The following is a 23135-nucleotide window of genomic DNA, read 5'->3' as shown; positions in this document are numbered from 1 at the left end:
GATTTGAAATTCTGTAGATTTGACCTTTAAACATGTTTTTTAGAGCTTTAGTCTTTAAAACAAAGATGAATTCAAGCCATAAAAGAGCCGCACTCTCACTGCAAGATGAGTGAGTCTAAAATCCTGTATCTCATGTTGGTATAGGCAGCACTTAAGCGAAGCCAGGTGCATTGGAGCATTCACCTTATTGCATTTAGTAACTCTAAAAGAAGAGTTTAACAAAATTGTTAAATGACGGGAATTTAATAACATTTAACAGTGTTGATAAGAATAATAATATTGTTAAATCAAATATAGATTTGTCCTCAAGTAGAATGGAACTTAGTTTAAACCTAACGAAGAAAAATTGTACAAGCCTTGAATTTAAGTTTTATTATATATTATTTTATTATTAGTTTTTGTTTATGTTTTCTTAGTTTGAGATTCTGATTCAAAGAACAGTTTTGGTCTTTCTCACACATCAAAGTTCTTTTGTTCTATTACGAGTGCACATTTTTAATTTTAAGAAGTATTCTAATGAGAAATGATATTTGAAATGTGTTGTTTTATTTAAAAACATATTTTATTCAAAGTCAACGTCCTGTTTTACCTTGTAAGTCCTGTGGTGGCGCAGTGGGTTTGACCTTAGCTTGGTAATACGGGACCCAGAGATCGAATCATGCTGCAGGAATGCACTGCAGGGCCGACGCAGGGACCTTAGTAGTCAAGAAGCGTCGTTAATCCGATACAATACAACAACGTCCTGGTTCACCTTTCAAATGTCTGGGCTCATGAATAAACTTTACACAGATATTCAAAATAAATTTTTATATTCATTGAAAATAGCCTAAATAACAATTTCAAAATCTACTTCATGATGTCTTATTCCCTATAGATTACGGCCACATCATAGTCACACATGTGAATGAAATCAAAATTAAGCACTTCTGCGCCAACAATTTATTATCTTCAATTGATGAACCAGTCAGAATGAAAGTTTGAGACATTATTTTTAATTGGAAAGATGAAACACAGGAATTTTCCTACTTGTGTAATGAATCTAGAAAAGAAAAATATGATGAAGTATTAGATGGCAGCACTCCCAAACAATGTTGCGATAAATTAGTGCTGATCGGTTTTTAAAACTTATTTATTGAAATTTGTATTTTCCTCTTCTGTAGTGTAATTATGGGTTAAAATCAAGGAAAGTGCATATATCATTTAAAAACTTCACTTTTTCTGTCAACAGGTTTGACTATTTGTGGATCGCCCATTATATACTATCAGTTTTATTGCCATTGACTATTACTATTCTGTGGTTTCATTGTAGGTTTAAAGTTTTTCAAAGCATGTATTTCATGAGACTCACTGCAGCTTTCCCCATATCTAGCTTTGCAAAGAGCTTCAGCCTTTACTATTTTTTTCAGGTTTCTTTGGCTTTAAAACGTCTCCAGTCCAGACATCGTCTCATTTTGAGCGGGACACCTATGCAAAACAATGTCTTAGAACTTTGGTCACTTTTTGATTTTCTAATGCCTGGGTTTCTTGGTAACGAAAGAGCTTTTAACACTCGATTTTCGAAGCCCATTCTAGCAAGCAGGGATTCTAAAGCTAGCTCGAAGGATCAGGAGCAGGGAGCGTTAGCTTTGGAGGCTCTTCACAGGATGACTCTTCCATTTTTACTCAGACGAATGAAGGAAGATGTCCTGAAAGACCTCCCTCCCAAGATCATTCAGGTAAGCAAAAACAAGTCATATGCGGGATGTTCATTCACGGTTGGCCAGTAGAGTAGTTGGTGACTTCAACAAGTGTCGATTTATAATTCAGATACCTTCAACTCACCCTCTCTCTGTATATGTATCGGTTTATGGTAGTTAGGGAAGCTATTTAGTCTCTATTTGAAGGCTTTGAGAGCATTAGCTTTGGAGGCTCATAGCAGGCAAAGTCTTCTATTTTTGCTCACGCAAAGGAAGTGAGCCTGAAATATATTGCTCCTGAGGTTATTTAGGTAAGCAAAATACACTTTCAACATGATTTTCATTCACAATGGACATATTTTTAACAGTGGGATTGATGACTCCAATGCCCATCGACTTAAACGTTACAAGTTACACGTAACCTGTTAAACGTTCCCTGTCTTGGTTAGTATATGAGCTATTTAGTTTCAATTTGAAGGTTCAAGGGCACTAGCTTTGGGTCATCACGGGCCTATTCTTTTATTGTTGCTCAGACAAATGAAGGAAGATGTCCTGAAAGATATTCCTTCTAAGATTATTAGGTAATCAAAATACATTGTAAACAAGATATTCAATTCATGATCAACAGCCGTGGCGAGGTGGTTGATGAACGCAATTCGTTTCCTTTAACCCTTATACGTAGCCACTTAACCCGGCTAGGGTATTAGCTTTTTAGTCTCAACTTGAGAGCTCAGGAGCATTAGCTTCGGAGGGCATTCATAGGCAAACTCTTTCATTTTTACTCTGACGAATGAAAGAGGTGTGTTCTTAAAGATGTTCTTCCAAACATTATTTAGTCAAGTAAGAATACATCATAAACAGTATATTAAGGTGAGCTTGTAACAGACGAGGTAAAGTGGCTGATGAACCCAATACGCTTCAATGTCATGATTAAACATAACCATATGTCTTGATTGAAGTTGAGTTTTTCAGTTTTATGTGTATTTTTCGGATTGTATCATGAATTTGGCACTCTAAGTTAACAGAATTATTTTAAATTTGAAATCTGTCTATAATTTATTGAAATTAGATTCTAGATCACTAATAGTCCTTTTGTTCTAGAATATTGTTTGGTCATACACCAAGTCCTCACTGGTTTATCATTCACCTTTCAAACAAAACTTAATAACAGTAAGGACTATTTATTTCTCACAGCATACCGAATAAGAAAAAACTAGTACACATTAAAGGAACAAAGAGACGAACAAGCCAGATTTCAAAAAGAACAATCTAGGCTTTGCAAGTTTAGACTAGAATAGGTTTGAAAATTAATGTTAAGAAGAATAAGTAGCTAAGGCTATGAATATGTGAAGAAGAAAAGGTGACGTTGCGTAACGAAAAGATTGCTCAGGTAGACAGGTTCGCTTAACTTGGGTAGTATTATTAGTAAAGACGGCGAGAGCAGTGGAGATGTTAAAAGTAGAATAGCCAAGGCTCATGGTGTTTTTTGACACTTAAAAAAAGTTTGGAAGAATAAGAAGATAAGTCTCCAGATCAAGATTAGAATATTGGAAGCTGCAGTGATGACAGTGGTCAAATATGGTTCTGAATATGGTTCGCCGAATGCGGCGCTCCAAAAAGAGGAAGATTTTCTAGATGTCTCCCAGAGAAACTTCCTACAGAATGTTCTGGTTTGCCGGGATGACTGACCGTATTTCAAGCAGTAGACTGTAAGATAAGTGTGGTTAAATCCTGCTTTCTAGGGTTATAATGAGAGAAAGGTTGAAATGACTAGGGGACGTTCTGCGGATGTGGCATGACAGATTCCCGAAGATTGTCCTTATGGTCAACTGTCTAGGGCTAAACAGAAAGTAGGTCGTCTGTGGTTGGGGTGGCAGGATGTCATAAAGAAAGATTTAAGGGAAATGAGAACTCCCTGGGGGGAGTGTAAAGAGGGGGGCTTTGAATAGATTAAGATGGAGGAGGTGTTTGTGTAGCTGTGTTGGCCTCAGGCGGCTTAGTGCTGAGGTGAGTTGTTAGTAGTAGTAGTAGTAATAATGATAGATTTGAAACCTTCGTTTCAACTTTCTGAAATTCACGACTCTTCAGAAAATAATCAGTCTTTTGAGTTTTATTTAGTTACAGTAATGAATTAGTCACAGTTTTGGCTTTCACGGCGTTTACCATCCCTTTTTTTCGACAATTATCAAAACTTAGCAAATGAAAGTAAAAAAACAACTAAATAGATAAGGTAAAGTCTTACTTCTTTACTAGATAAATATGTTATTTTTATGGTTTTTTGTGTGTGCGGTGTTAGTGGTAATTCATATGTAGAAGTTTATGGTAATTTTAGACAAAATGAAGGAAAAAATATTTATTTTTTTTTGTGAATTTTACCTATTCAAGCCTTTTGCTGACTAATAACTATCTATCAATCTCTCTCTCCTGCAATCTATCCCTTTGATTGAGGAACCCTTAGAGAGATAGGAATATAGGAGAGAGAGAGGGATAGGTAGAGGGACAGAGGGACTAACAACTCCGGTGTTGATAAAAAATAGCATAACTGAACGTATCAGTTTTACCGCCCCATTGTTGATTTTGTATAGTTAAAATGTTTAAGTGTTTTTGAACTTTTAAACTAAGAAGGGTAATTTTTTGGTTTTATTTTTCAATGAAAATATTAAGAAAGAGGATTTTAAACCTTAAGAGAGGAGGGCATTTACTCTCTCTCTTCCCGAAATGGCGCTCCTGCAAGGGTGCCAAAGGTCCTGAAAAGGATCCAACAAAATTAGTGACACCTTAGCCTGTTTGGCAGCTTCGTCGTTGGTCTCCACCCCTTACAAGTATGCCTATAAATGTTGTTGGCATGGATGTCTATGAGTATTTCGGTCTCATTTGCCACTTGGTGCGCCACCGATATATTTGTTAAGAAAAAAAATCATTGCGAAGATAGGAAGAATCCACTCGTATGCAGTTACTCTAAGGCTAGAACTTCAAAGAATTACATTCTTTATATATTCTATGAAGAGTATGTTGGATTGGGGTTGAGGAGGAACGTGCGCAGCTATATTAGTCCTAGGCAATTTGGTGGCGGAGTGAGTTGTTAGTGGTAGAAGTGGTAGAAGATTTTGGACCGAAAGTAGCAAATAATATCAATTAAACAACCGGGCGACTAAAATTAGACACAAGCAGTTTATCTAGCCGCAAGTTTTTTTTTTTATTGGCATTTAACTGTTATATTTTGAATTTCGGCGCGTAATATCCTATTGATCAAATACACACGTCCCTGTTTTTAATCAATAGCACCGTTTTCTTTGGCAAGTCAATTTAGCAAGATCTACCAAATTTCGAAAGGAAACGATTTTAACGAAAATCTAAGGAATCTTGTCTTACTTTTTATACTGTTTTTGTAAACATCTTTCTTTCTTCTACCCTGGTATTTTGTCTAAAGGCTTGGATGAAATTGCCGTCAAAGTTCTCCGTTAAATGTTGTATTTGACAGAGATCTTAGGATTTTAATGAATCAAAAAACGGGCTTTTTGATAACAGCAATGAGTAAATGCAATCACTCTGAATGTGTTACCTTTGTCACTTGGCCACTTTCTTTCCCCCTCCCCTCCCCCCGAAAAAACTATTTGAAAGTATTCCACTGAATCTAACAAAATTACCTTTTGAGATGCCTGTATTAGGATCGTCTTCAAACTGATAAACCGCGGTAGCTGATAAAGCGCGGTAGGTGCTAACTTCTTGCAAGCATAGGTAGAGGGTTGACCATATAATGTATACTTCGTTTGCGAAGCGGAATTGAGAGACCTAATACCCCTTTCCCAGGATCTTGTGACTTCAGTCAAGATCTTGGGTTTTCGGGATATGCAAGTATTGCATATTGAATATTACCCTTTAAAAGTAAACTAAACATGTTTATTATTATGAGTTAACATTTTTTTTTTCACCTTTTGAATTTTTGTGATTAAATGAATGCAAATCTACTACTTGCTTTAACGTAAAAAGAAGAACCCTTTTGAAAGTAACAGTTAGTATTCGAACCAATTATTTTAATGCCAAAAATTTAAAAACCTTTAGAAAAATAGACATAATTGTTTTTGCTTATAAATGCTTCGTATGTAAACCGGGGAAAAAAAGAAAAAAAGATGCACATTCTGTTTTTCCTTCTCATCTCCTTTTCTCTTTCCTTTTCCTTTCCTTTTTACTCTCATGGCCGAATAGGCATAGCTCTACTTCATCTCTATGTTCAACGCATCCTTATCCATAGTTCATTTTCGCAGGATTATTATTGTGAACTAAGTCCTCTCCAAAGGAAGCTGTATCAGACATTTGCGGATAGTTCCATGCATAACGAAATCAAAGAAAGTTTAGAAAATATTGAAACTATAGCTGGAACCACTCACGTGTTTCAAGCACTTCAATACTTGAGAAAGGTAAGTAGCCCATAATGGATTAATAATTTAAAACTAATCGAAGTAAAGATAACAGTTTGGTAAGTTCAAGGGTTAGTTTGAACTGAAAAATCTCAAATGTTTTTCTGACTTTGAGAACCCGTTACTTGTTTTATGTTTCTATTCCCAATGATAATTTTCAAGTAGAGACACAGAGAAAATATCCTTCATAAATTTGGGTTGATAAAAATACTAAATTTGGAACGCCGCTGTAGTTGTAAGTTCAACTGAGACAGACGCCTCCGTTTGCCTGTGTTGAATAATATCAGTATTTTAAAGTCCATAAAAAGAGTGTGGAGATTAAATTAATGGTTAAGTGCTGAGAGTTTGCCGGGAAGGGAATTTGGAGAGCACTTGAACTCTGAGCTACGTTGGTGCTTCTTCTATGGATCAGAATTCAGCCACACTTCAAACTTGGTTAGTTTTCATTTAATTTATAGATTTTAATCCAAAGAGGAGCGCCTTAAGTCTGCCCTCGATTTCAACTGAGTTTTTAAAGTTGACTGTGAGTTAAATGACCTGGCGAGTGCTTAGAGGGTCAGATTTGTGATCTTTAGTCTGTGAGGACCGGGGTTTGAGTCCTGGTTTCGCTGGTTATTTGGTTTGAATGGGAGTCAGTGATGTAATTCTTTAAGCTTAGTCAGAGTCGAATCAGCTCTAATGGATTACTGGAGAAACCTGGGGAAGGTAAACATGAAGGGTATACGAAAGCACATGATGGCTCCCCCCCTATTGCACTCCCTGGCTGAAGGCCATGAAACAGAAGCATTGCCAGTAAGGATTTCAAAATACAATGCTGTATTCTTTGCCCTTTTTTTCACCTTAGTTAAAACCAAAGATAACCGATATCTCTATTTGTAAAATCAGAATATTTTAAGACAATGTGAATGCGATACAAGATAGTAAATAAAATAATACATAACATTTGAAATTAAATCACGGAAATATATTGTAAACATTTATTTATCTTGCCGTAAGATCTTGCAAACGTTTTGGCATTAGCCCAGCCGTCATATTTCACATTTTGAAGCACATCAATTTCCCATGCCCTAAGATTGGAGGTTGCTACAGATCTGGTGGGTGCTATGAACACCATAAACAGTAAGACATAAAACCTCCTTGATCAAGAAATAGATTGTTTAGGAGCAGCTTTTCAAGCCGTACGATAAGGAAGAAAAAGTGAATCATCTTTATTTGCAAATAATGTCATTTTTTGTGTATTTGGTCAAATGGGTAACCAGGAATAATGATGATTCATGAAAAGGGCGAAACTTGATCACTGATTTGTGGTTACCTGGTTTTATTGTTTTTAACAAAACGTCGGTTTTACTCCAGTATTACAAGTACAAGTTCTTCCGTTAATGTCTTAAGTTGAAGATTGTCAATATTCTAGACTAGTGATCGAAATAGATCAAATACACTTAACATCACAAATACTAGAAAACTTAGAAAGACTAGGTATTCTATCGAATACATCTCTCTTAAACCTTGTTATTATTCATTTTCTCCTAAATGAAGATTTAGTAATTTAGCCGATAATACGCTTCTTGTATTAATAGCACTATACCCAATATGTGAATGAAAGATACTTCTCCAGCGCCTTGACGTGTTTGTTCTTCTGATTCTGAGACAGCTACTAATCCAAATTTGAAAGAAAACTAAAAGTTAATATATTCGTATCATAGATTCATAGAAGGTGTGAACATAAGCTTTTGTGCACCAATGACAATATAGCTTTCAAGTTCGTCATCGGTAAGGGACCCGAAGGAGGAGCTGGTCTTAGAGTACCTTCTCGTGCTTCTCAATATTTTACTTGGGTATACCACCAGTTTTTTCAATACCAACACCTAGTTAGCCTCTTTCCCTGATTTCATTAATACCGTATGGCAAAAAAATAGTTAAGGATTTGATATATCAAGGCTCTTGAATATGCTGGGTGTATAATTCCACTTGTTATGTAAAATGTGATTACTTTCAAAATCACTAGTATGCATGCGATATACTTGATAAGGTACTTTAAGGCTATGTTTTTACAGAAGAAAGTAAATTTTGTTATGCCTAAAAACAGAAAAGTTAGTTTAAAGACTCTAGAAAATATAATAAAATAAATCCACCCTTTTCCCTCCTGTCTGGAGAGCTGTATTTAACACAAGTAAAAAGACCAATAATTAGTTAGCTTCTTTTCTTGATTTCATTGCTATGTTCAAGGTTTGTAACCATCCTAAACTGGTGTTGACGACTAGTCATCCTGAAAGCCAAACGATAACTGCGGAACTCATGTCTCAAGGCTCTTCAATCGATGACATAAAACATTCTGCAAAACTAGTTTCTCTCAAGTAAGTAAATTTGGTAACTTTTCATTCGTTTCAATTGTTCTTTGTTTTCTTAAACATGGCACGAATCTAAATCGGATTTTAATTTTTTTTTTCTTCAATTTTCCCGTGACTTATTTTTTGAAGAATCAGAATACTGTTCATTGATTTCGTAGAATAAATTACTTTCTTGGGGTGTTAAAAAGACCATCTATTACATATCTTGTTGCCTGCGTTATAGATATGTGTCAAGATTGACCTACGAGAAAAAGAGTCCAAGTATGTGAGAAGGGTGTAAGAGTCCCGTACATCTTTTAATATACAGGCCAGTTGCCTACGCAGGAACATATTTGGGGATAGAGGAAAATTTGAAACTAAAAAAACTAGCGATTCTTATGAAAAAATAGGAATTTATTGGAAAGTTAAAAAAAAATGGGAATGGGATGGGACTGAGGCATCCTTTCTCCTGCTCCTGGAATCTCATACAAGTCTATTCCTACATCTGAGAGTGTTTTATCCTAGATAGGAACCAAATAACGGGATTTTCCAGCATTCTAGTTAATGTTAATTATTGTAGTTTTTCATAAATATTGACTAAAAGTCTTGCAAGATGTTTGTCGTTGATAAGACGAAAAGCATTCAGTCATTATAAGCCAATTTTGTTTTGGAAGCATGATCTATACAGTTATGTATAGAAGATAGGGATGCACGGAGTAACCTTTGGAGGAGGGGGGAGCGGGTAGTTTGTCTGTCTGTCTGTCTGTCTCTCTGTTCCTTTGGTAAAGATCATAAAGAACATGTATGTTTTACGGAAAATGAAAACTCATAAAATTTGAACCTTAGGAATGACATTGGGCCCTAACAACTCGTCCTCCTCCCCTTGTGCTTTTTGCGTGATAAAGGATAATTCTATTCCAATTTCTACAATTAATACACTGGTAATAATAAATTTTAACTTTTGGTATATTGTTGGACCCATTTTACCACGAGCGTTTTTATTGAATAAATTAAATATGTTGAGGGAGTGCGTATATTGTGGAAGTGCGGGGTAGGTTTATCAAGATCGCAAAGAGCAAATAAGTATTGTGTAAATATGAAAAATCTAAAAAAATATGGGTGCTTGGAATAGCCACTTGGTCCGAACAATCCTTCCCTTTATGTGTTGTCCTTGGTACGGGATAATCCTATTCCAATTTCTACAGTTAATGCACTGAAAATCGTAAATTTTAAATTTCGATACATCCCTGGGCCAATTAGTACTTTTGACCCTCTTTGGCCATCTATTTTTGAATTGAGTCAATTTATTTATATTTTATTATAGAATCGTATGATTATGGTTGCTTTATAGGGTTTATGGTTTTCTTTTTTGTTTTTGTTTTCTACTCCACAGTTTTCCATTGTATTTTGTGCGTTATAAATAAATAAATAAAATGGTACCACGAACGATTTTTCTTGAATATATTGAATATATTTGGGGAAGTGTAGGACGGGGGAGAGGCGATAGGTTTTTCAAGGTAGCAAAGAACGCTTATATTCCGTGGAAATATGAAATATCATAAAAAATATTGACGTCTGGAATGGCCATTTGATCCAAACAACCCTCCTCTTACTTTATTGTGCTTGGTAGAGTATAATTATATTCGTATGCGTATAATCATTTCACTGGAAATCTTAAATTTAGCTTTTGATACTTTGCTGAGTGAACTATACCGTTAGCATTGTTCTTGAACTATTAATTGTTTTACCTTTTTGGTGTTCCCTTGGCCTGAGAAAAGGCAGCAATCTAAGGGTGGGAATTCTTATGTCTCGGAAAAGCATTGATGGCTTTGTTTCACGAAATGTCACGTGCAGGAAATTTGGATCGCGAAAACGATTCTCGTGTTATTTACCTACTTCTTTGTGAATATGCGCATAGGTTATATATAAAATATTAAATGACTTTCTCAATAAGACATTACATATATACTTTTCAAAAATATATATTTGATATCAAAAATACTAACGTATATATTTTTTTTAGAAAAATATATCTTCTACGTAGAGTCTGACTATGTAAAATTTACATAATAGCATAGATTATGTAAATTAAAAATTATGTAAAAGCTAAATAAAAGTGTCCTTTTTCCATTGAGCGGAGATGTGTTCTCCATAATTATTCTTTGGCTTTTGTAGTACCTTGTGTTATTTACACCTAATTTTTATTCGGTGAAGAACCGCTTCATCAGCTAGGGAGCTTCATTTGAATGATAGCTTAGGTTTTTAGTCCTAAGAACAATGATATGTAAAAAGTAACTACGCGCTTTCAGAACGATTTTTTTTTATAAAGTTTCAACAAAGACAAAATTAACATAACCTAAAATATTATTATAACCTTAAATACACCATATTCTAGTAATAATTTATAATGTAATATCAAAATGATAATTTATTGATATAGTATTGTAGTATTTGCCTATTTGTAACATTCTTTTCGAATTTAGAAAGAGCTTCTTTCCTCTACTGAAGTCAATGACTGTCTGATCATAATTAATGTTTTGACGCTTTTATTTACTCTGCTATATATATGTTATGTATATGCTATATATATGTTATATATAATATGTTATGTATATGTTCTTTCACATATCAGAACAAGGGTTTCTCCGTAAGATAAGATTTATTGCAAAAAAGTCTGCAGGCCATAGCAACATATAATACAGTCTACAAACAATCTCAGTTACAAAATACAACTTCAGATAATATAAATCAAAACAATCAAAATGGACAACAAAAGAGCCTCAAAATGCACAGAATACAGTCAACAAATATAACTCAGGAACAGAATACAACTATACAACCTCGTTTTGACTGATAAACAATACACCTAACAAATTATCCACTCAAACATGATTTCCTGTGTTTAATCCCTAAACGAAGAAACTTGCACAACTGTTTAATAGCCTATGCGTTCCTCTCAGCCATCCACTCAATTAGCCAACATTCACTCCTAAACTTTCGCGCAAAACATTCCTTCCGCAATTCAGACAGCTCTTCACACTCGGATACAAAATAAAATAAGTTTTCATTCACACATGCACACATATTATAATCATGTGTATTAAATATTCTGCACCTTTGGATTAGTTTCGTATGTAAATGTGTCTTTTATCTGTTCCTTTTTATAGACAACTTCTTGGTGACTGCGGTATTGGAAGCGAAAACATTGGTGATTCTGTGGTAGCACCTCATAGAGCCCTTGTTTTTTGTCAGCTCAAAAGCATGTTGGATATTATTGAGAATGAACTTTTCAAGTAAGTACCATTATATACCTCATCTATATTTGTATGTTTTGTTCAGTGTTGGGGAGGGGGTCTTAGAGGGCTAATGGCCGCTTTTAATACACATGTTATGATGCAAATTAATTCAAATAATAAGGAATTACTTGATTGTTTTGCTAATTGTAGTAGGCTTTTCTTCTTCTGACAAATGTGCTTGAAAATTTTATATTGTTATTTAAAATGCGCATTTATAAGATATAAAAAGAGGTACAATCTTTTATTAGAATACTAATCAAATTACAATTTAATTGATTCGATAAGCTCCCTGCTTTCTATAGTTGATGAAATACTTTTGATAACTTTGTAGCTCATTTATTATCAAAATAAAAATCTTCGACTTACGGCAAAATTTATTACAGAATACTCTGTCATTTTTATACGTAATAACTGTTAAGTGTACTATTAACTTTTTTGGTTCATATCTTTTATAGGAAAAGAAATTTAACTTTCAAAAAGTACTTTGATTAAGTGACTCGGAATTTAAAAAAAAAATATTTTAATGAACATTTGGTTTATTATTTACTTTCCCGAACGTTAATTTGTTTTACATTCTGAAATAGAGCTTGATTTTATGAGGTAGAGTAATAATTAGTGAGACAAGAATCTGATTTTTTTTTTTTTGCGTTTTTTGTATGTTTTTAATTCGAGGAATTTAATTTTTAATTTGGAATTTTAATTTTAAATTTTTTTTGAATCCATGAAATTTGAAAAGTGAGGATTTAGAAAGGAGTCTTCTTTCTTTATCTTATAATCTCTCTCTCTCTCTCTCTCTCTCTCTCTCTCTCTCTCTCTCTCTCTCTCTCTCTCTCTCTCTCTTTCTTTCTTTCTTTCTTTCTTTCTTTCTTTCTTTCTCATCTTTTGTTGTTTTTATTCTAGTCCCGTATATTTACGCCGAGGGTTCTCGGTATGTTTGAGCAATAAAAAAAATGTAAACAGATCAGTTGAAGTTTGGAGGCAAGAAATAAGATCAGGAACCATTTATTAATCTAAATGTATTAGATTTTTTATACGATGTTATGAGAAACTGATGCTGCATGATTAACACCTTCATCGTTCCTTTTTCAATGAACCACTTTCCAGCAAATACTCCATAATCATTTTAAAGGGCTAAGCCTATTCCTATCAACTACAAACTTGGTCATTCAGTTTAATATTCCTCCCAGGTAAGTCTCACTAAATGTAACTGAAGCTTATAAAATTTTATTGGAAAAAACCGCAGAAAAAAATCATTCAGTCTGTAGGAAACACATGTCCATCAGTGATGTATGCGAGTTTATACCGAAAATGAAGCAACAGTCCATTTAGTCAAACCCAGCATTTGGAAACTGTGATAACTTGTTTTACTGTACCTCTGGTAGTCTGTAAGTATCTCGTTTAATTACCAACTGTGTTTAAATAAAAGCTCTGACTTAAGACTTATTTTCTTTGTGGAACTTTTGATAGGCTATTGTTTTTGTTTTTTTTGTTTTTTTTTTTTTTGCTCTCCTATTGTTTTAATCTATCAATGAAAGACGCAAAATTTTCTAATGCTCCATAACTGAGTTCTGTTCTATCCATCTTCCGAACCAAAATTGTGAAATTGAGTTTACAGGGATTGTTGGATTAAACATAACTTGAAAATTTGTTTAAAATCGTTCAAGAAAAGATAGTTATCCTACTTTCTAGCCAAGTTCAGATTCTGCTTTACGAAAAAGTCAAAGGATACCATAATTCTGGATTGGTCCGAGACCAATCCAAATGGATTGACAAAGAGAATGGTTATTAGTCATAGAGTAGTTGAGATCAAGGAATCCAATGATACGTGTATCTTGTCCCACTTGTCTCTTGCACGAGCTACAGCTACCAGTTTGCCACCAATAAATTGTTGAAAAATGACAATTCATCTATTTCTTAACTAAGTTTAAATCCTTCTCCAGTAAAAAGTCTAAGTAAAATCATAATCATGACTAAGCGAATGGATAGATCTAAGAGTGGTATAATTGTCCTTTGGGTGTAAGTTAAGACTTCAGGGTTGCTGCAAAATTGCTTCCTTCAGAGGGAATATTTACTTTAAAAGTTTTCGTAACTATTAATGCAGTAACTTGCTCGCCAGGAGCTTCCTCTAAAGTAAGGAAGAAAAGTAAAAATAAAGAATATGTCAAACCAGTTGCAACTATTGCTGACGATCTAAGCATTCTAGATGAAAGCGCGAGCAAAATGGATGAACTTTTAGAGATTTTGCGAGTTCAGGGCAATAGAATAGGTTTGAAAATTAATGTTTATAAGACTAAGTTGCCAAGGCTAGGAATAAGCGATGATGAAAAGGTGATGTTGGGTAACTAGAAGATTGATCAAGTGGACAGCTTCAGTATTATTAGTAAAGACTGTGATTGCAGTTAAGATGTTAAAAGTAGAATAGCCAAGGCCCAGGGTGATTTTTCACGGTTGAAAAAAGTTTAGAAGGATAGGAAGATAGGTCCCCAAGCAAAGATTAGTATATTCTAAGCTACAATGATGACAGTGGTCAAGTATGGTTCTGAAGCGTCGGCCCTCCGTAAAAACGGAAGAAGATTTGCTAGATGTTTCCTAGAGAAAATGCCTACGGATGTTTTGGGTACTCAACTGGCTGACCGTATATCAAACAGTAGGCTGTGCGAAAAGCGTTGTCCAATCCCGCTTTCTAGGACATAGTGAGAGAAAAGTTGAGATGGCTATGGCGAGTTCTATGGATTAATGCTAACAAAGTGCCAAAGATTGTCCTTCTCGACCAACCGCCTAGGGCAAAACAAAAGCAGGTCGTCCCCGGTTCGGGTGTAAGGATGTCGTAAGGAAAGATCTAAGAGAAAAGGAGACTTCCTGGGAGGTTGTAAAGAATGGAGGCTTTGGATAGATTGGGATAGAGGACGCGCATGCGTAGCTGTGTTTGCCTAAGGCGGCTTGGTGCTGCAGTGAGTTGTCAGTGGTAGTAGTAGTAGTAGTTTTAACTATTCCGCCGAATCTATTGAATATTTAAAATTAGAAAACATCTGATATAACGTATTTCCCTTGATTTAGAACCTAATCTTTTTTATTTTCATCAGAAACTAAATATGTGATGAAAGTTTTCAGTCAGAATATGTTGAAAAATATAGGTTACTTACGTAATAACTTCTCAGCAAATAATTAGATAAATAGTTTATTTAAATTCAACCGACTATAAACGTGAAAACGCCTATGTAAAAATATTCAAGTGCTTTTAATAAAAATTTCTTGGTTTCTGTTTTTGTTCGGGTTTTTTCTTCTTCTTTTTTTAATATAATTTTTAAAGAGTTTATAACATAATTTTAAAAGAGTTGATTTTAAAAATTTTTCTTCAGTATATCGCTCTTGAAACTTTATATACATATATTTCCATGATCACTTTCCTAGCCATTAGTATAATAATGACCATGCTTGGACCAAGATGTGGGGGGAAGGGCCTCTGAGGCAAGTTTTATAGACTCTGCCTCCCACGGAAAAAACGCTCAAATAAGCACTGTTTCGAATTTTTGACCTCCACTCAAAGCGTCGCATCTATTTGTATATCATAAATGATATATATTTAACTGCTTACAGGAAACACATGTCACTGACCTATCTTCGTCTTGACGGTAATGTCCCAGCCAATCAGCGTCAATCCTTAGTCAATCGATTCAATGGGGATCCATCCATTGATGTTTTGCTGCTGACAACACAAGTGGGTGGTCTCGGATTGAATCTAACAGGAGCTGACACTGTAAGTGTTAATTACACAATGTCTTTTTTAAAGTATCTAAGCTTGTGACTCACAGGGAATCATTCTAGGGACTTCCAGGAAGAAGTTGCTACTCTTCATAATTAAAGGGGTCGAACCAAGACAAATTGTGCACCATGTTTTTTTTCTTTTTTTTTCTTTTTTTATAGAAGAGGCAGACTGCAATTTGTCTATTAAGTTTTCATTATATTCTGGTAGCCCTTAGTAATAGGAAACCTGTTGATAAAAATCTAAATAAGGAAAAATATCAACCAATTTTTCATTTTTCAAGAAGTCCCTCTGTCTGGATCAAGTAGTTGCAACTAGACAACCAAGTCGTTCGTTCTGTCATATTTTTATCTCTTATATGGCGATGCACCTGTCCTATAGGTCAGTGGTTCCCAACCGGTGGTCCGCGTACCCCAGGGGGTACGCGAAACCCTCGCAGGGGGTACGCGAAGGTCCCAAAATTAATTTAGTCTACATCTTTAAAACTTGTTTCTGACTCAGTTCCAACATTTCCCTCAAAATCAGATAACATAACCCATTGTACGTAATTTCAGACTCATTTTCAAAACTTTCGCTTTCAGTAACCCGCTAATTTTTCTCCATAGCCGTAAGGTCTCGATTTAAACTCAGCGAGTTCAGTATCTTGTCATCTGTTGAAACACGAAGTTCGTGAATTGTGGTTGCAAACAAAGATGGATAGATTCCTGATCAGGAATAACAAGAAGCCGAATGATGGTACCCAAAACTCTGAACCTGCACCTAAGAAGAAGAAATATGACGAATCATCGGTCAAAGTGCGTCGATATTTGTCAGAATACCTAGGGCTCGGATTTAGTGCGACAAAGTCTGATCCAGTGAATGCACAGTGCGTTCTTTGTGGTCAAGTCTTGGCCAACAGTTCCATGAAACCTGCGCATATGAACCGGCATCTCAGTACTGTGCACCCTTCTCATGTCGGTAAGCCCATAGAGTTTTTCAAGCGTAAACAAGAAGCATTCGCTAGTAACTGTTTGGAAATTGCAAAAGTGGCATCAGTTTCTTCAAAGGCTCTCCGGGCTTCGTATGCTGTTTCATATTTAGTTGCGAAACAGAAAAAACCGCACACCATCGCCGAATGTCTGATATTACCAGCACTAGTGAAAGTCAGTGAAATAATGTTTGACACGAAAACTGCTACTGCCCTTCAGTCTATACCTGTGTCGAACAATACCATTTCAAGAAGGATAGAAGACATTGCAAGCGATATTGTCATGCAGGTTATTGAGCAAATAAAGTTGACGAAGATGTTTGCGTTACAGCTTGACGAAAGCACGGATGTGTCAGGTGAAGCCCAGGTGATCGTCTTTGTTCGATATCAAGATTGTTCTGACATAAGAGAAAATATTCTGTTTTGTCAAAACCTACAGTCAAGAACAACAGGAGAAGAACTATTCAAGGTGATTGACAAATTCTTCGCAGAAGGGGGCATCTTGTGGGACTGGTGTCTATCAGTTTGCAGTGATGGAGCTGCCGCCCTAACAGGGAAGAACAATGGGCTCATGGCCTGGGTAAGGAAGAAAAATCCAAAGGTGAAGTGGTTGCACTGCATCATTCACAGGCAAGCTCTTGCATCGAAAAGGATGAACGCACATCTGCACGAGACCCTCAACGAGGCTGTAAAAGTGATCAACTTCATCAAAGCCCGACCACTGAACTCAAGAATGTTCAAGTTGCTGTGCCAAGAGATGGGTTCAGAACATCAACATTTACTTCTGCACACAGAAGTTCGCTGGTTGTCTCGTGGGAAGATTTTAAACAGATTTTTCGAGCTTCGACAAGAAGTTCATATGTTTCTTCTGGAGCAAAAATCTGCATTCAGTTCACTTTTTGAAAACCAGGACTGGGTCTGCAGGCTGGCCTATCTTGCGGATATTTTTGACAAACTGAATGACTTGAATCTGTCAATGCAAGGTTTCCGGACGGACGAACTCTCCCTGAATTCGAAGATGTGTGCTTTCATCAAGAAATTGGAGTTCTGGCTTAAAAAGGTTCAAAGAAACAGCGTTAGTGTCTTCCCGACCCTTGACAAGTTTGCGGACGATAGTGAAATTGATAACCTCAACACAATCTGTGATTGTATTCGGGAGCATCTGACAAAGTTGCGAGATGAACTTGTGTCATATTTCCCATCGATTATGAACCAAGATAGAACGCAGGATTGGATCCAAAATCCATTTGTTGAAGACGTGACCTCAAGCTCCGGTCTTAGTGACAAGCTTACAGAGAATCCGATCGAACTTGCCAGTGATCGCGCCTTAGAACTGAAATTCCAAAATGTAACTGTTTCCCAGTTTTGGCTGGAGGTGAAAGGAGAATACAAGGAACTAAGTGAAATCGCCATGTCTGCTTTGTTACCATTCGGATCCACTTACCTTTGTGAAGTTTCATTTTCGGCAATGTCATTGATCAAAACCAAACACAGAAACAGACTGAGTGTACAAAATGACCTTATAATTGCCGTTAGTGACATCGAGCCAAGATTTGATAATATTTTAGCAAAAAAGCAGCCTCAAGTTTCTCATTGATTTTGTACGTACATTTAAGCACCGTCATATTGGACAATAAATCTCGTGTTTTTGAAAATCTGATTTTAGTTAAGAAAAAAGTAAAACAACGATTCTCAAGAAAGGGGTACGCAAACTTTTTGGGCCTTGACTAGGGGTACGCGGACCGAAAAAGGTTGGGAACCACTGCTATAGGTTGTCTGTATTTTGAATCTTGACTCTATTAAGACCAAATAGGCACAGAATTACTGACAATAATACTTGTATTATCGAATAATATATGGTTTTGAATAATAATATTCAAAACCATAGACCTATATCCTAGAATATCCATAAGCAGCTAATTTTCATTGCTCAAAAATGTTTCACACAGGACAATTACTGCAGGACGTGAATTCCTACATAGCAACTCGATACCATCAAACAAAGAATTAAGTCCCTGTACGATCAGGTGCACGATCGGAATGACCTCCCCCACCGTGCTCCGTAACCCATAAGTCCCACTTTCTCCACAAATACACTATTAATTATTTTTTCAAAATGTTCTCCGTAATTATGGCACTTGGTATTAACCAAGTGATATATAGCAATCGCAAATTCTGTTGGTCTGTCTGTCTGTCGGTCCCGGTTTTGCTACTTTAGGCACTTCCAGGTAAGCTAGGACGATGAAATTTGGCAGGCGTATCAGGGACCGGACCAGATTAAATTAAAAATAGTTGTTTTCCCGATTTGACCATCTGGGAGGGAGTGGGGGGCCCGTTAATTCGGAAAAAATAGAAAAATTGAAGTATTTTTAACTTACGAACGGTTTATCAGATCTTAATGAAATTTGATGTTTGGAAAGATATCGTGTCTCAGAGCTGTTATTTTAAATCCCGACTGGATCTGGCGACATTGGGGGGGGGGATTTGGGAGGGGAAAACCTAAAATTTTGGAAAACACTTAGAGTGGAGGGATCGGGATGAAACTTGGTGGAAAAAATAAGCACAAATCCTAGATATATGATTGACATAACCGGAACGGATCTGCTCTCTTTGGGGTATTTGAAGGGGGGGGGGTTAATTCTGAAAAATTAGAAAAAATGAGGTATTTATAACTTACGAGTGGGTGATTGGATCTTACTGAATTTTACTATTTAGAAGGACATCGTGACTCAGAGCTCTTATTTTAAATCCCGACCGGATCTGGTGACATTGGGGGGAAGTTGGGACGGGGAAACCTAAAATCTTGGAAAACACTTAGAGTGGAGGGATTGGGATGAAACTTGGTGGGAAAAATAAGCACAAGTCCTAGATACATGATTGACATAACCGGAACGCGTCCGCTCTCTTTGGTGTAGTTGGGGGGGTTAATTCTGAAAAATTAGAAAAAATGAGGTATTTATAACTTAAGAGTGGGTGATCGGGTCTCACTGAATTTGGATATTTAGAAGGACATCGTGACTCAGAGCTCTTATTTTAAATCCCGACCGGATCTGGTGACATGGGGGGAAGTTGGGAGGGGGGAAACCTAAAATCTTGGAAAATACTTAGAGTGGAGGGATCGGGGGAAAAATAAGCACAAGTCCTAGATACATGATTGATATAACCGGAACGGATCCGCTCGCTTTGGGGTAGTTGGGGGGGGGGGGGTTAATTCTGAAAAATTAGAAAAAATGAGGCATTTATAACGTACGAGTGGGTGATCGGATCTTACTGAATTTTGATATTTAGAAGGACATCGTGACTCAGAGCTCTTATTTTAAATCCTGACCGGTATTAAGCCTCTGATTTTCCTTTTACATCAATCTATTGATTGTTAGAATTTTTTTAGAGCTCAAACCATATGAGCTCCTGGCTCTTAGCTCTTCTTGCCTCGTCACAAGTGCCATATGAGCTCTTAGCTCTTGTTTTTATTTAGATCTCGTCCTACCGGGTTATTCACAATTTCATTAAAATTAACTCTTCTAATTTTATACGCGTCTAAATTTTCAATTGTATTATTAGCACTCGATGGACAATCAAAACCAAACCTAATCGCTTACTAATAAAGAATTTGGCCTGGGGCAAGAAAATCAGCTTTTGAACCAGATTTTGTTTCTTACAAAAATGTGTTCAAGCGATATACCATTTTAAAAATTATGAGGGGTTGACAACTTTAGTGTTTTGATACATACTAAAGCAGAAAAAATTTGGAAGAAGGGACTTGTAAATAACAAATGGCTCTTATGCCTTGGTCATCATTTCGATGAGGGGTTGGCATCTTTTGCTAGTTGGTATACTTGCTATTTTCTTTGGATGTTTTTGAGGGTACGAAATATTTGAGTTCATATCCGCTATGGAGAGAAAGGTACAAGCAAAACAGGCACTTAGAGTGCGATCGTCCTCTTGGTTAATTGGTTAGAAACTTCAGCAATAAACAAATTGACTTGATAAAGTCGTTTTCCCGGATTCGACCATCTGGGGGGCTAAAGGGAGAGGAAAAATTAGAAAAAATTAGCTATTTATAACTTACGAGTGGGTGAAAGGATCTTAATGAATTTAATGGTTAGAAGTATTTCTTTCAGAAAAATCGGGGAAACAGAATTAGAGACAGTTGAAAGAGCTTTGATTAACGATTTATTGTTAGACGATAGTCGTCTTGAGGGTTACGTACTCTTTCTGCCTGATGTACCCTTCTTATATTTCTAGCAGTGTCTATCTTTAGTATTCGTTGCTTCGATCAAGCTTCGTCTTGATTGACATCATCTATCCTGTCTGCACCATTGTTTGTCGGTGGATCATATTTGGACAACCAGCTTTAACTGTACAGACAATATGATTGGACAATCTTTTCAAATTTCAAAGACTATGATTGGCTGTCCAATCTGCTGAAAGATTTCAATCAAGACGAGGCTTAACCGATAGTTTTGTAGAACCAACTAGGTTCGATAAGATTATAGTGTAAGTTTTGGGATTGTAAATGGCTATTTAAACGGTTTCGAGTGGTTGACAGCTTCACCTTTAATGTACACATTGAAAGAAAGAATTCGGATTAAAAGTCTGAGGCAATATAGAGACTTGAACATAACGTTCGGTTGTCATATCGTACTCGTCTATGTTGATGAAGGGCTTGCTAACTTTCCTAGTTGGTGTACATATTATTGCTTTCTGATGTGCAGCTTAGGCTAACCGAGTAATTTGTCTACATTTCTTTTGTTTCCAAAACAAGTGAGGATAAGAAATTTTTAATCGGCTAAGCAGCCCTCACAGATAAAAATTCATTACAATGGTGTAGTTTCGTAATTAGTATAGGAAAAAGTAGCTGAAGAAATATGATTATGAAAAGTGAGGGATAGATACATAGGGAGGAAGATACATGAGGAAGAAAATATTTTAAGATTTAATCCGTAATTTTGCCAACGATTAATACGGATAAGGTTCAATCCGCTACATATAATATATGCAGCCAATATAACATTTGTAAATCCCTTCCTCGGATCCCTGGTCAGAGTGTTACTCCTGCAACATTTAGGTTAGCTGCAACACTTTTTGTTGTCTCCATGATTTTTTTTGTCTTCAAATTAAACAAAAAAATAGGATAATGCAAATTTTATCGCATAGCACTGAGTAGTATATGTATTTGTTGGAGAGACCTACATAACCAGAGACCTAAAGTCTTAACTTAAGCCATTTCTTGGTACGATATTGGGCCGACCAGAAAAAGTGGGATTACATTATTTTTTTTTTATCGGTCCTAAACATGAATAAAACACAAAAGGTAAATCAACAAGCAATGAATAAAAGAGAGGGAATGCCAAGCAACATTCCTCGTCCTAAGAAAATACGAGACAATTTAAGACTTTTGTTTTAGACACTATTTGTTATACCATCAAAACTACAAAAAAAAGAAAAAAAATATTCGAGCAATTGCTTTATAAAAGATGTTGTTTGAACTCTCTCAGCACTCGCATCATAGAAAGGCATTTCTTGTGATATGACTTGCTCAGAGGAGGCGCAATTGTCTTATTCTTGGAATAGTCTTATATAGATGACATACTGTGTTAATAGATAGATGGTAATTGTGTTAAGAAGGAGAATAACCCACATACTAGTTGCAGATCATCCTTATTGATGGGGCTATGAATCTAAAGAAAGAACGAGAAATGTACAAATTTGCTCAAAGCATGTTTTAAACATTGATAATTTAACTATGTGCTTAACGTGTCTTAAACAGCAGCCAAAATTGTCTTATTTTGAGCATACCACATGTAGGTGTAAAATGGGCTATTTAATGTCATATGAAAACAGTAATGATGCAAGTAAAATATTTCATACATTTTATCAAGCGGGGACCTAATAACACATATTCATTCTATGTGTATCATGACCTGATTTCTGATATATTTTTGTTGTTGGTTTTATTTTTATTTATTTTTCTTCCTTCTTAAACTAGAAAATGACTGAGTTAAATTAACGACATTAAATTAATCAACTGATGAGTAAAAAAAAACTAATAAATTAAATTAGTTAGTTAAATCAATCATTAATTGTTAAATTATTAAATGATAAATTTTTAAACTTATACGGTTCTTTCTATAAAACGTTGATGTTTTCATTGTTCTTTTCAAAATTTCCGTTTTTCACTTATTTTATGGAATATTTAAATACACATTAAACGTTTGAAGATTACATTCATAAAAAAGGAACAACCTCTTCTAGGTGATCTTTGTTGAACATGACTGGAATCCACAGAAAGATCTACAGGCAATGGATCGAGCCCATAGAATTGGTCAAAAAAGAGTGGTCAATGTTTATCGCCTTATCACCAAAGGCACACTCGAAGAAAGAATAATGGGGTAAGTAATCTCATTCAAATAGACGAATATCCGAACCACACCAGAGTCGCATTTACTGGTAAAAAGAAACCAGAATTCATCAGCGATGTGCGTTTTCTCTTGATTTTAACGTCAAATAAAGAAATTTTCAAATATCACATGTTGAATCTATGTCATATATCAAATCTCCTTTCTCTCAAAGGCAAAAAAAAATAACAAACATTGAATGAATTTGCTTCGTTTTCAAACGGAAAAAGCTTCCGTGTTTGGGAAAAACCTCGAAGAAAACATGAGGAGGAAAAAAGACGTTATAGAGG

At 35.7% G+C, this 23135-nt stretch overlaps 2 protein-coding genes across 2 annotated transcripts in view; one reads left to right on the top strand and one right to left on the bottom strand.

Annotated features, from left to right (window-relative positions):
- Positions 1 to 1363, bottom strand: part of LOC136025609 (TATA-binding protein-associated factor 172-like) — a 48160-nt gene extending 46797 nt beyond the window's left edge. The window contains exon 1 of the mRNA XM_065701602.1: positions 1349 to 1363. Coding sequence (XP_065557674.1) covers positions 1349 to 1363 — 15 coding nt within the window. The remainder of the gene's footprint in view (positions 1 to 1348) is intronic.
- Positions 1 to 23135, top strand: part of LOC136026099 (TATA-binding protein-associated factor 172-like) — a 246494-nt gene that overhangs the window by 207083 nt on the left and 16276 nt on the right. The gene's annotated exons all lie outside the window — the stretch shown is intronic.

This window comes from Artemia franciscana, chromosome 4 (assembly GCF_032884065.1).
Source record: "Artemia franciscana chromosome 4, ASM3288406v1, whole genome shotgun sequence".
NCBI lineage: Eukaryota > Metazoa > Arthropoda > Branchiopoda > Anostraca > Artemiidae > Artemia > Artemia franciscana.
The sequence above is the reverse complement of the archived record's forward strand: the minus strand, read 5'-3'. Positions and strand labels throughout refer to the sequence as shown.